Raw genomic sequence first — 14,118 nt, forward strand, 5'->3', positions numbered from 1 at the left:
CTCCGCCTGGGGAACCCCGCCAACGCCCCCGCCGTGCTGCCCACGCGGGGCGCGGAGGCCCGGCCCCCGCACGTCCACACGACCGGCAGCCTCTGCGCGCGCCGCTCATCTGCATGCGCCACGCCCCGTGTGGTGACGTCCCCGCCCACCCGCCTGGCCACCTGCTAAGGCGCGGGCGGGGAGCCCTTGGCCCGCATCTGGGGCCTGAAGCGCAGACCCGCGAAGACCGGGACCCCGCCGCCGGGCGGGCACGGGGACGCAGGGGCCAGAAAGGAAACCTGAGTCCGCGCTGTGCTCCCCGCTGCCGGCTCGGCTCCCAGGACCCGAACCCTCCGAGAAAGCCTGGTCCCGGGGGACGCTCAGGCCGGGCCGCGTCCGCGAGAGCCGGGGACGGGGACACCGCGGCGCAGGACCGGGGGCCGCCTCGGCCGCTACGAACGCCCGAGGGCGCGCGGGACGCCGAGTTGGAAAGGGGAGAAAGGAGAGCCCCGGGCACCGCAGCCCGCGCCGCGCCGCGCCGGGGTGAGCCCAGCGCCCTTTCGGCCGGTTCCGAGCTCGGGGGAGCGGGGGGGGGGGGGGGGCGCAGACGTCCCCCGTGCCTAGCGCTGGGGCGTCTGGGGGCGAAAAGGCCTCTTGGGGTCACGTCCAAGTGGGGCGGGGCGCGGGAGAGGGGGCTGGGGAGTCCCCGAAGAGGCCGGCCGAGGTGCTACATCGGGGGGGGCCCGCCGTGAGAAAATCGTGTGGGCGGAGACCCGCAGCGGCCAGGGACTTGCTCCTGCGTGGGGCATCCCGCCCCCCCCCCCCCCCTCAGAGCAAAGCCCAGCTGCAGCGGAGGCCCAGGTGAGACGGCCGCACCCTGCCCCGGCCTCGACATCCAGGACAGGTGCACAAAACTCAAGTCCGCGAGGCGGTGGGCTTGGGCGACGATCCCCAGGGTCTTGTAGACCCTCGCACGGCCCTACACCCTACACCCGAGTCAGCCGGGTTTTGACGACAGCCCCGCACCGCCACCCCCAAGGGTGAAAGCAGGGAGGCCGGTCAGGGGGCTTGCAGCTCCCGGGCAGGGGGACGCGGGCTGAAGCCAGGCTGAGGACGGAAACAGGCAGAGGAGCGGGGCTGAGAAAAGCGGGGGCCTCGCCTCGCCTCGCCTTCTCCTGGCGCCTGTGAACGGTGGGTCGGGTTCCTCCACCGGGAGGCCAGGTCGGAGGGTGGCGGACTGCGGCGGGAGCGCGCACGCGGGGCTTCTCGGGGATTCCTGCCTCTGCGGGAGAGACCTGAGCCTGCATCAAGGCGCAGCTAGTTTAGACCAGGCCTCCATCTTGTAACTCGGGCCTGACCGGGCCCGGAACCCTAAGCCAAAAGCGCCTAAAAGAACATAAGAAGCTCCCCTTGCGACAAAGTCCGCTAGCAACAGCCAATGAGCAGGTAGTAGGGAAATACCCACAGCTCCAGGTGTCTTATCGGGCAGTTAAGGTGACCGATAACATCCTGAAACCCTGCAGTATGGCTCCTACACCCTAGCGGCTCGGACCCTATACGTTAACCAGTCATAGAAGGGCAAATATACATTTAAAACACAAGCCTATCAGGGGCCGGCGCTGTGGCCTAGCGGGTAAAGCCGCCGCCGCCGCCTGCAGTGCCAGCACCCCATATGGGCGCTGGTTCGAGTCCCGGCTGCTCCTCTTCTGATCCAGCTCTCTGCTATGGCCTGGGAAAGCGGCGGAAGATGGCCCAGGTCCTTGGGTCCCTGCACCCGCGTGGGAGACCCAGAAAGAGCTCCTGGCTCCTGGCTTCGGATCAGCGCAGCTCTGGCCATTGCGGCTGTGGTGAAATGAGAAGGCCATGCCAAGATGGCCGCTGGCAAGCAAGCTCACTTACTGAGGAATGGCTTCGACACCCACCTGGCAACAGGCTGTGATCGGATGATTTCTGATACTGCCTGGCAACAGGCTGTGATTGGTTAGGGCATAGACCACCCCTTGACTGGATTGGCTGCCTTGGCTATTTAAGCCGCTGTACCAACTGGAAGAACCGAGTCTGTGGGCTGCTCGCCTGGGGCCCACTTTCACCCGACACCCGGGGTCTGTGTGGTGAGGTAAGCAGGCCCCTCGGTGTTTTGTGTGCTGTTCCGGCTCTGTGAGGGTGAGCTTCTTGGCTCCTCCTCTTACTTTTTGTTTGCCCGGTGAATTCACATAAGGGACTGATTTCCCAGAATTCGGAACCAAGTCATCTTCCCTCACTCGAGAGAGGTGATGCTCCGGAGGCACTTTGTGGGCATATGGCCTTGCCTAACAAATCAAGGAAGTCCCCCACTAAGCACAGGGCATACGTACGGGTCTGATACACCACTGTCTGTCTAATGTAGGGCGTTTTCCTTTGGCTAGAGTTGGCGTGGCGTGCTGCTCTTAAGCGCTCAGACATGGGAAACATACCCCCCTCTCAGAAGCGCACACAGATTACCAAACATAGTGGATCTGTGAGTGATCAGAGCCTGTCACTCCAGGCCTCTGCTTCACAGGCAACAGTTGATGACTTAGGGAGAGAGAGCTCTGACAGTGAGAATGACAATGTAGCAAACAATGTAGCAATGCCTGGTCAGCCGACCTCGAGGCAATAACCCACACGAGGTCATCCCATCCTCACCCAGTGAGGATCCCCACATTTGTGGCAGTCCCCGGGCACCCCAGGCTCTCAGGGCCGCCGCTAGACCCCGTCCCACCCGCACGTTTCCCGTTAATTTAGGAGCAGACACAGAATTCAGGCCCTGGATTCCAATGCCCGGAAATGACCGTGCTGTGCTAAAAAAAAAAAAAAGAGGCTTCTCAAGAGTCAGGCCCCGACTCTCCCTACTTTGAACAGGTGCTCACACAATGTGCAGCGAACCTTCAAACTCATTTTGACTGGGTTACACTGCTCAAGGCAATGTTTGTCGAGACCACACTTCTTACGGTGGAAAGCCTCCTATGAGGAAGGAGGCCGAAACCGTGGCGAGCACTAATGTTGCCTATGGAACTGCAGTCACCTTTGCTATGCCTACAGGCCGCGGCACCTACGTAGATCCTCATGAACAGGCCCGCATTGGGGTAGTTGCCTACTTTGATCAGGTCAGAGATTTGGCGCTTAGAGCCTTAAAAAATAGAAATCCTCCTAATTATAGCCAGCTCTTTAGAAACCTAGTTCAAGGCCCACGCGAATGGTTGCCCGATCTCCTTGCCAGAGTCTCGGAGGCAGTAGAGAAAAGATTACTGCTTGGCCCCGATCAAGATGATTTGGTCACACAATTAGCTTGGGAAGGTGCTACCAAAGAGGCAAAAGCTGCAATCGCCCCAGTCCGGAATGAAGACATTTCTAAATGGGTAGTAGCCACACAGGAGGTAAACCCTGCCGATACACCCATGCAGGCCCTAACTGCAGCTATTAACAAACTGAACACAAGGAAGTCCAATGACCCTCCAGTTTGCTGGGGATGTCAGGAAATAGGGCACCTACGGTAAAACTGCCCAAATGCTGACAGACGGGGCAAGCCCAAAACGCTGTGTCCCAGATGTAAAAAAGGCTTTCATTGGGCCAAAGATTACAAGACCAAGCCTTTAAACTCCCAGCAGGGCGGCCCTCAGCCCAGCAAGTAAGAGGGAGTCCCACCACCATTAACTGGTCGATGGCTGTCTTCAATCTGAGGCCAAAATTGACCCTATCTTCCGATGACATTGCCTTTGTGGGTTTAATTGATACGGGGGCTGATGCCACTGTCTTAAAAACTAGGGACGCAAGAAAAATGCAACATTGGTGTTGGAGGATTAAAATTGGCTGTAATGCCGGCGCCGTGGCTCAACAGGCTAATCCTCCGCCTTGCGGCGCCGGCACGCCGGGTTCTAGTCCCGGTTGGGGCACCGATCCTGTCCCGGTTGCCCCTCTTCCAGGCCAGCTCTCTGCTGTGGCTAGGGAGTGCAGTGGAGGATGGCCCAAGTCCTTGGGTCCTGTACCCCATGGGAGACCAGGAGAAGCACCTGGCTCCTGCCATCGGATCAGCGCGGTGCGCCGGCCGCAGCGCGCTACCGCGGCGGCCATTGGAGGGTGAACCAACGGCAAAAGGAAGACCTTTCTCTCTGTCTCTCTCTCTCACTGTCCACTCTGCCTGTCAAAAAAAAAAAAAAAAAATTGGCTGTAACGTGACGAGATGACAGTGGAGCTACGGGAACCATCTTCCCGCTAATTGCTGAGGTTCCCATGACCTTATGGGGGTGAGATGTGTTCTCACAAATGCAAGCGGTCCTTACCATGGATCACAAATCTCCATGAGCCAGCAGCTTTAATGGAGCGCCTACAAGTAAGATTCACCCCCAATTCTAGGGGCCACTGCTCACGTCATACAAAAGCCAATTTGCCAATCCCCATTGAATGGAAAAAAACAGGACACATCTGGGTAGAGCAGAGCAGTGGCCAATATTACGACCCAAACTTGGCATCCTTAGAGAACTGGTACAGGAACAACCAGAAAAGGGACACATAGAACCCTCCACTAGGCCTCACAACACGCCCATTTTTTGTGATACCAAAGAAACAGGGAAAATATAGGCTACTAAGTGAGACAGTAAGAAATTTACAATTCCTGGGTTTGTCTATTGCCACAGAAAAGGTATAACATTTTCCTCCCTTTCAATTCTTGGGTTATCAAATCTCCTCCCGTATATCTCCAATGGGCCCAAACCTAAAAGTCAAGCATAAATACTCACTTAATGAACTTCAGCAACTGTGCGGCCAAATCAATTGGCTGCAGCCCTTCCTTCCCCTAACACCTGCAGAGCTTAGACTGCTATTCGATTTACTGACTAAGGGGAACAGCCCTTCTTCAAAAATCACATTGACACCAGCAGTCAAATTAATTCACTGTGGAAAAGATCAGCACCCAGGTGTCATTAAAAACCTTTAGCTATGACCCTCCCTCAGGTGCCTCTGTTTGCCAAGCCCTATCTACCCTCAAGGCCCCCTTAGGAGTTATTTGGCAACAACGCAGGCCACTTTTTTGGGTGAGCACAGCCTGGAGTGAGTGTCGTAAAACAGATACCAAAGTAGATGCCATCCTTATGATGGGACTTAAATTAAGATGTTATGCCAATAAGATATTCAACACAGAGCCATAGTGGTCCTACCCCTATCACAATTAGAGCTGTCCACATCGATGCAGAATAGCACGCTCTTTCAAACGTTAATGATAAATTTCCCAGGACAGGTTGATGATCACCTGCCAGCGGACAGGCTACAACAGACGTTACAAACCTTAGAAACAGACTATCCAAAGCATGCTTCCCCTGCTAATCAACCTATACCCATGGCACCATGTGCGTTTACGGATGCCAACAAGTCACTGTGTGGAATAGTGATCAAATCGTCAACAGAAAAAGATAAGATCCATGTAGAGCCCCACGGGGAGGGGGAGGGGATCAGCACACTTGGGAGAAATAAGGGCAAAGGTCAAGGTTCTACTCCTTAGCCAGGATGGGCCCATAAATACTCAGTACAGGTAGCAAAGACGATCCCTTTTGCAGTCTTAAACCCGACCAATAAGCCAACTGACCAGATGTTCACAACACTTAAAGAGATAACTGAGAATAGAAAACACCCATGGTCCATATCACACATAAGATTACCTACTGGGTTACCTGGCTTTATTTTCCAAGGCAACAAAAAGGTTCATCGTCTTATTGTGGGGAAATTAGGCACAGGAAGCCAGCGCCGTGGCTTATCAGGCTAATCCTCCGCCTTGCGGCGCCAGCACACCAGATTCTAGTCCCAGTTGGGGCGCTGGACTCTATCCCGGTTGCCCCTCTTCCAGGCCAGCTCTCTGCTATGGCCCGGGAAGGCAGTGGAGGATGGCCCAAGTCCTTGGGCCCTGCACCCGCATGGGAGACCAGGAGAAGCACCTGGCTCCTGGCTTCAGATCAGCGAGATGCGCCGGCCGCAGCGGCCATTGGAGGGTGAACCAACGGCAAAAAGGAAGACCTTTCTCTCTGTCTCTCTCTCTCTCACTATCCACTCTGCCTGTCAAAAAAAAAAAAAAAAAAAAAAAAAAAAAAAAAAAAAGAAGAAGAAGAAGAAGAAGAAGAAATTAGGAACAGGAGGCAATTCAAAGATGGCACCTGCAGGGAAATTAGGCACACATGGCAATTCAAAGATGGCGCCCAAAGGAAGTAAGGTGGGCGGTATCCAAAGTCGTTTACCACCAAAGCTGATTGGCCGCGCAGCATCAGGGGAGGTGACAACTGATGACGAGTGTACAGACATATGGCCGGTCCTGTAAAAAGTCACCCTGTAAAATGACCTTTTAAGTAATTGGTTGGTCCTTAAGCCCTGCCCCAGGAATCCTGCGGTCTTGTGCTTTAAACAGCTTTGCTAGCGCAATAAACCGAGTTCTTGCTTGCTTGGCTTGACTCCCTGCTGTGTCTGACTGTCTCCGGGATTGGGAGGCTGGGAACAGGCGAGCGGCGCACTTACCTTTCTTCGGACCCAGTCCATCCTCGTTCGGGTGGACTAAGACCCTGCTCTTATCTCCTGCAATACAGCTTCCAGCGGACACCTAGAACAAGCCCATATTCTACACCAAAAATCTCATGTGTCAGCAAGCAACATAACATTGCTTTTCCCGGAGCTAACAATGAGCCGATGCAAACACCTAGTGCACTCTTGCAAGAACTGTGCACCCCTCGCCCCGTTGGGCCCACTGCAACAAGCAGGAGTGAACCCGCGAGGCCTTGCTCCTAATAAGCTCTGGCAAGTGGACGTCACCCACATGAACTCCTTTGGTAAACTTAAGTTTGTCCATGTGGTGTAGATACTTATTCAAAGGCTGTATTTGCAGCAGCCCAATCTGGAGAAAAGGCTAGTAATGCGATAAAGGTGGTTATATCAGCCATGCTGGTCCTTGGTGTCCCCTGGACCATAAAGACTGATGACGGGCCAGCATACACGTCACAGGAATTTAATTCCTTCCTGAAATCCTGGAACATACAGTCTGCCACCCACAGGTATCCCACACAACCCACAGGGACAGGCAATCATTGGAAGAACTCATAGGACAATTAAAGATCTCTTACAAAGACAGAAAAACAATCATATGCCCCCAGACCCACAGCTTGCTTTGACTGAGGTCCTTTTCGCTATCAATTTTCTTACTTTTGATTCCCAAGGGATCAGCCCAGCTTATAAACACTGGGGACCCTTTCCATCCCAGCCCCCAGCCCCTATGGTTAGGTGGAAAGACCCCCTGACAGGAGAATGGAAGGGCCCACACCCTCTGCTAACCAAAGGTCGAGGATATGCTTGTGTCTTTCCAGAGAATGCGGGACAGCCCATTTGGGTACCAGCCAGAAACATCAAGCCTGCAACTGACAGCCAACCAGAACCAGCTGAACAAGACTGAGAGGCCGCCTTGTTAGCCGGCGCACCTGCCCTATCATCCTACCCTGAGAAACTGCCCACAGCCGCATCCGCTACTGCTTTATACCCACTAGCTCTGGTCAGGCACTCAAACGGCCCACAGCCTGTGTGCGGTCATGCCGTTCCTGATTACCATTGTTCCTCATTCCGACCCCAATCTGAGCCAGCACTCCTGTGGTCTCCTGTTTTGAGCACTGGTTAGTCAATGACAGGTAATGAAGAACCGAAGTGACTCCATTTTAAAACAAACAAAAAGCAAGCAGCCTCCCTTTCCCATAGCAGACCTGAGTCCTTGAAAAAGCAGGCATTCAGGCATTCCGGAGATATCAAAGCTTACCAGGGACAGCTAGCTCGGTAGACCAAGGAAAGCACAGTAGAGACTGCTAAACAAAGTAACTCCCTGCACCTGAAGCTTCCCTGCTGTAAGCCCCCCTGCTGTAACTCCCTGCACCTGAAGCTTCCATGCTGTATGTAACTCTTTTTTCCTGCCGATGTAGCTCTTTTTTCATTTAAAAACTCTCCCTAACAAAGATGGGGGCCTCACTCCTTCCTCCGCTGTGCCGGTTGGTTGGATGGTTGTACTCCGAATAAACCTTGCTTTTGCGGTTCGGTGTGATCGACTCTCTGGGGGTCTCTGCGGGGATCTAACGATCTGGGCACAACGTATTTTTTGGTGCCCAACAGTAAGATCCCTGGGGGACAACCTAAGACAGGCACAGCCGCGTACAGAGACCACATGGAAACGGGGTCAACAATGGTATGTATGGCCAAGAATCATGCCTGCCGTTGCTCAAAAATAAACGAGAAGGGGGAAATGTGGTGGAATGCGAAGGCCATGCCAAGATGGCCGCTGGCAAGCTAGCAGCATCAGTTACTCGGGAGTGGCTTCGAACCCACCTGGCAGCAGAGCCTTCCTGGCAACAGGCTGTGATTGGATGGCTTTGGATACTGCCTGGCAACAGGCTGTTATCGGTTAGGGCGTAGACCTCCCTTGACCGGATTGGCTGCCTTGGCTATTTAAGCTGCTGTACCAACTGAAATGAGCGACTCCCCCAGCGATCCCTTCTGGCCCGCTTTCAGCCGACTCCCGGGGCCTGTGTGGTGACTCCGCACCTCTGCCCCCACCCAGATGTTGTATAGCCAAACTTGTTCAACTGTATAAAAACCGTAACGACCTGTGCCTGGTGCGGACATCGGACCAAACTCGAGTTTGAAATAAAACTTGAGCTTGCAGCAGCCTCGGTTCCTGGTGGTGTTAATTGGTGGGCATCGGACATTTCGGGTACAACATTTGTTATCACTGCGGCGGCTGAGGGGACCAGGAAACGCATCTGCTTGCTTAGTGGTGGCCGACGACCTCTGCGAAGAGGTCTGCACGCGGCCCTGCCTCAGTTTCTCGTCCGTGCTTCCCAGGCCGCGCGGCTGCCATGGGGAACTGAATCTCCTTCCGGGCTCGCTGACGAGCAGATGACGGGTCGGAGGCTCGGTCCCTGCCTGTCACTGCAGCAGCTCTCTCTCCCTGCCGCAGGGGTGTCCTTGCTGTCCCCTCCCACACACACACACACACAGTGTTCCTTTTCTTCCTTCCTTTTCCAAGGGTAATTTTATTTATTTGAGCGGCAGAGCTACGGAGAGATGGAGACACAGAGAGAAAGACGTCCATCCCCCTGGGTCACACTCCCCAAATGGCCAGAGCTGGGCCGGCCTGAAGCCAGGAGCCAGGAGCTCCCTCAGGGTCTCCCACGCGGGTCAGGGGCCCAGACACTCGGGCCATGACTTCCACTGCAGTGCGGAGCTGCACCGAAGATTAGCAGCCGCGACTCCTCCCGACGCCCCTATGGGAGGCCGGTGTGGCAGGCGGAGGCTCCAACCTACTAGGCCCACAAGAGTATTTCTAACTGCGATTTCCCTGTGAGACAGTGGGATTCTTGCGCGGGCTGGGCTCAGAGCTACACAGCTGGGAACCTGCTGTCCGGTAATGCACATTTGGACGCCTAGGACAGCCAGGTGTCATTTTAGCCAACTAACCATGGGCGGAACCCTCAGCGAAACGAACAAGAATCCCTCCTGGGTGACGTTGGAAAACAGGTAGAGGGCCCGGCGCTGTGAGTTCAGTGGTCACGGCGCTCACTGGGGCTCTCGACCCTCCGTCCCAGGAAATCTCGCAAAGGTGAGGCCCAAGGGTCCCATTGAAAGTAGCCCCTACTTGGCACAAGAACCATCCCCTCAGAGCATGCTCCAATGATTGGAAATCTTCCCACCAGCCCTATCTATCAGATATCATAATTAGATCTGGGGTTCACCTCAGTCTTTCAACAATTAACACTAAGAAATCATTCAAACATCTTCCTGGGTTTTGAAAGACCACTCCTACTCAACTCATAACATGTTTAGGTTTCTTTATTACATATGAATAATATCACAATATTAAGTGATGACTGTTAAAATTAACACTTCCAAAGAATTTATTTTTTGCTTTTCTGCATCTATTTATGATAATTTGTCCTTGTGTTACTACTTAAAATATGTCATTTATTTAAGCTATTAGCCATCTAAATTAATATTCCAAATACTTGTGATATGAAATTATTGCCATATGCATGTTGAATGTATCTTGTATGTTGAAGCATTTTATAAAAAATAAAAGTGTTAATTATTAAAAAAAAAAAAAAAAAAAAGCCCCTATTGGGAAGGCCGCCTTCCAGGGCCCCATCATCAACCAGCGGCAGGCCAGGATCCCGGAACCCAGCTTCCCCGGGGGGAAAGGTCTGATGCGGCTCCGCGTGCTGTAACTCCAAACACCTGACTCTGCTTTTGCGTGCTTGTAGCAAGAAAGTGGACATGGCGAGAAAGCAGCCAATACCCACATCGGAATGGCTGGGCTCCCGCCGTGGAACAGTGCAACGGCAAGCTCAAAAATCAAATCCCCGCTTTCTCTTGAGAATCTTGTGCCACTCAACACACCTCAAGCCCGAAATGCACCACAGCGGGTAGTATAAAGTTCTGACTTTCAAACCGAGAAAATCAGGGGAGAGCGCGAACGCAGTCCCCCACTACCACAAATTATGCAGTCGAGTTTCCCGCGTTTGGGGAAATCGCAGAGGTCAGCACATCCGGAGTGCAATGGATAAGCCTCGCCCTGGGAAAACCACCTTCGTGATCATGGTATCTCCCCTGCCAGGTAAGTATGAGGTGCTCGCCCCAGCACACCCCGCACCCTGCCACCCGACCCACTCTCAGCGCACGGTCACTTCACGCACGCGGAATCCACGCTCTCCCGGGCCCTTCCCGCTAGCCTCGCCGCTCGGAAACCCACAGAGCGGCCCCGGCCTGGTGCCCACGCGGGACGCGGAGGCCCGGATCCCTCGCGCCCGGCAGCCTCTGCGCGCCCTGCTCGTCTGCATGCGCCACGCCCCTGGCGGTGACGTCCCCACCGCTCGCGTCCCTGCCCTGGCCCCGCGCCCGGCCTTCGGAGCCCAGCTCGGGACTGGCGCCTGTGGCGCGCGGGGCTGGTCCAGGACCGCGCGCAGCCGCGCCTGGGGGGCCCTGAAGGGGACCTCCGCGAGGTCCTCGCCGCCCAGTGTTGGGCGGACCCTCCCCACGGACAGGTCACGACTCGGCTTCGCTCTGACCCCTCCTCTCCTGGAAAACAAAGACACACCGCAGCCCGCGGGGTTGTGAGCTGCCCGACAGAACTCACGGGGCGCCATTCGCACAGGCGCTCGCCTCCGGCCCTCAGTCAACCGAGGCGCCTTCTCCGTCCCTCTCACTGGGAAGTCGGTTGTGCCCGGCGCCTCCACGCCAGGCCGCCCGTGTCGTTTCAGCCAGCACAGCGCCCACGCCCAGCAACCCTTAAACTGGGGTCAAATCCCCCTCCTCCCCCTCCTCCGGATCCGACCCGGAAGACAGGAAGGCGGGAGAGGGACAGCCTGGTTTCCCGTGAGCGCGCGCGGGTGGCTGCGTGTCCACGAGCGGCCCACAGCGCGTTTGCAGCGCCCGGGGCTTCCCAGGCGGCCCCGCCGCGGGGAGGCCCGCGGCCACCTCTGAAACGCAAGAGTTCCAGAGAGAGAGGGGGGACGGGCAGAGGTCCCCCAGCCACTGCTTCGCTTCCCAGGCAGCCGCCGCGGCCAGGGCTGGGCAGGGCCGAAGCCAGGAGCTTCACCCGGCCGTCCCGCGTGGCTGGCCGGGCCCGAGCGCCTGGGCCGTCTTCCGCTGCTTCTCCCAGCCGGTTAGCAGGGAGCCGGGACCGCACCGGGACGCCCGCCGGGGTCGCAGGCCGGCCTCCGTCTACCTCCTCATGGTCCACCCGCGGAACGGAGGGTGTGGTTGGCGCTGAGTGGCCGGTTGGCGTCCCAGCCGCTCCACTTCCGATCCTACCGGTGTCCCTGGGAGGTGAAGGTAGCCCAAGTACGCGCGGGCCCCTGCCACTCCCAGGGGACACCTGCCTGCACTGTGGCGGTCACGGCTCCTGGCTTGGGCCTGGCCCGGCCCTCACTGTCGTTGCCATTTAGGGAGTGAACTGGCAGTTGGTTCTCTCTCTCTCTCCCCCCAACACTGCCTTTCTTATAAATACTGTTTTGTAAGTAAAGGAACGTAGTCGCCTATCCATGAGCGGGATCACGATTCCCCGGGGAAGATTTTCACCTGTAGGCCTGCCTCCTTCAGGTCCCCAGGAGGCCTCTCCTTCGCGTCACTGTGGGCCGTGGGAGAGGGGCGACCCCTTCCTACCGCCGTCAGGGCTCGGCTGAGACCCCCGCATCAGAATCCCGGTTGACACGAGAAAAGCCTCACCCATCTGATCCGCCTTTACACGGCGCCAGCCCGCGGACTGAGAACCGGAGGCTGACGGACGACGCTGAGCCGACAGCTTCAGGAACGCGTGCAGGGGCACGGGGAGGCGGGGTTGCACCCGCAGGGGCCGAGCTGAGGCTGGTAACCGCGCGGGAAACCCAGCCAGGCCTGCCGGGGCTCCTCCTGCCCTCCGCGCGGCGGGGCGGGGCGGGGCGGCCGGACCTCTTCCCGCGCCCGGGTCCCAGGCGTCCTGGCCGGCTCGCAGGCCGGGAGGCCTGGGGACACTGGGGCTACACCTTTAGGCTTTGCGTCTTGCTTTGGGTTAAGGTGCTAGGACGCCCCTTGGGGAGAGGAATCCTAGTTTCTGTGTCTTGCCGCGAGCGAGCGGTGGGGCGAGGGGAAAGCGAGACACGGGGACGGGAGGCGGTCAGAGCAGCTTTGCTCAGAGGCTTCTATTTCGGGGAAAAGTCATGAAATCTATGCTTCGTTTTTTCCGTACTACGCTGCTTCTACGTAGTAGGAAAACAATCAGATCTGAGGGGCCGGCTCGGTGGCACGGCGGCGGGTTCAGCCCCCGCCTGAGACGCCAGCATCCCGCATGGGGCACGGGCTGGCGTCCCGGCTGCTCCGCTTCAGATCCAGCTCCCTGCTGCTGGGCCCGAGAGCAGCGGAAGACGCCCGAGAGCTTGGGCCCCTGCCACCCGCGGGGAGACCCGGCTGCGGTCGCGGGGTCCCGGCTTCGGCTTCGCTCGGCCCCAACCTTCGTGGCCCTCTAGGGAGTTGCAAGATCCCTCTCTTTCCTTAGGTAACTCCGCCTTTCAAATACATACATGCCCCTTTAAAACACTTATTTGAAAGGCGGAGTGCCAGAGAGGTGGCAGTGGGGGAACTGCAGAGCCTACGCTCTTCCGTCGGCTGCTTGGCTCCTCCAGCGCCTGCTGCAGCCAGGAGCCCGGAATCCATCTGGGCCTCCCCTGCGCTTGGCGGGAACCCCTCACCCACCCACCCGCTGCCTGGCTGGCGCCTTAGCGGGAAGCTGCACGAACTGCGGAGCAGCCCCGCCGGATCCAGGCGCTGCGATCCGGGAGGGGGCGTCCCAAGCGCCGGCTCTGCCTGCTCCATGATCCCTGCTGCTCCTATGCCCGTTTCTGAAGACCCCTGACACCTCGCAAGGCGGCTGGGTGCAACCCTAGTTGACAACCAGACACGCAGGAGGCACGCGATGGCACAGCACCCCCGGAGCGGTTTTAGGCGGAGCAGCGCTCCCGGTCGAGGGGTCCTCTCACAAGGCTTCAGAGCTCGGGTGAGGCAGCCCGCGGCCAAAGCGCTTTCTGCAGGAGAGGAAAAACAGCAAGACTTTCAGGAGCCTGTCGCCGGCGGGAGGCCAACAGGACCCGGAGCTGAGCGCTCCTGCAGGGACAGAGAGAGGAGTCGCGGTTCCCCGACGTCCAGCCTCCTGCAGGCCTAAGGACGGGGGCGATGGCAAGAGCAGAAACCAGGTGTCCAAGCAGGTCGTGGCTGAGGTGCGGCCGCGATCTTGGGCTGGGTTTGGGCCGCACCGAGTTTGGGTTGCCGGTGGTACGGCAGCTGGAGGCGTCCGGCGGGTGATGGGCAGCGTCGCGGGCGGCGGGCAGGGCAGAGGCTGACGCAGGCGGGCGGGCGTCGGACGGCTCCCGAGTGGGGTTCAGGCTGAGCACAACGGGAGGAAACAGTCTCACGCCCGACGGGGCCATCCGTCTCTGCTCACGCATCCCCTGGAGCTGCAGGAGGCCGGAGCAAGGGCTGGGACAGGGGCGACACGGAGAAAAGGCCCCTTTTGGAGTTCCGACCACTGTCTCCCTTAGCAACTAGAGCTCTGCTCTGTAGCTCATCTGAGACACTGCCCGTGGAGTA

At 57.5% G+C, this 14,118-nt stretch overlaps 1 protein-coding gene and 1 non-coding gene across 2 annotated transcripts; one reads left to right on the forward strand and one right to left on the reverse strand.

Moving 5' to 3' along the window:
• The first annotated feature begins 102 nt into the window (after nucleotides 1–102).
• On the forward strand, nucleotides 103–3,969 carry LOC133769911 (collagen alpha-1(XI) chain-like). The gene is made up of 2 exons (XM_062205289.1): nucleotides 103–522; nucleotides 1,695–3,969. The coding sequence occupies exons 1-2, from the start codon at nucleotides 114–116 to the stop codon at nucleotides 1,916–1,918; spliced, it is 633 nt and encodes a 210-aa protein (XP_062061273.1). The 5' UTR covers nucleotides 103–113; the 3' UTR covers nucleotides 1,919–3,969.
• A 6,490-nt stretch (nucleotides 3,970–10,459) lies between these two features.
• Nucleotides 10,460–10,623, reverse strand: LOC133770753 (U1 spliceosomal RNA). Its single transcript, XR_009867453.1, has one exon. It is a non-coding gene; the product is annotated as a U1 spliceosomal RNA (small nuclear RNA).
• Between the last annotated feature and the right edge of the window lie 3,495 nt (nucleotides 10,624–14,118).

This window comes from Lepus europaeus, chromosome 11 (assembly GCF_033115175.1).
Source record: "Lepus europaeus isolate LE1 chromosome 11, mLepTim1.pri, whole genome shotgun sequence".
NCBI classification, from domain to species: Eukaryota; Metazoa; Chordata; class Mammalia; order Lagomorpha; family Leporidae; genus Lepus; species Lepus europaeus.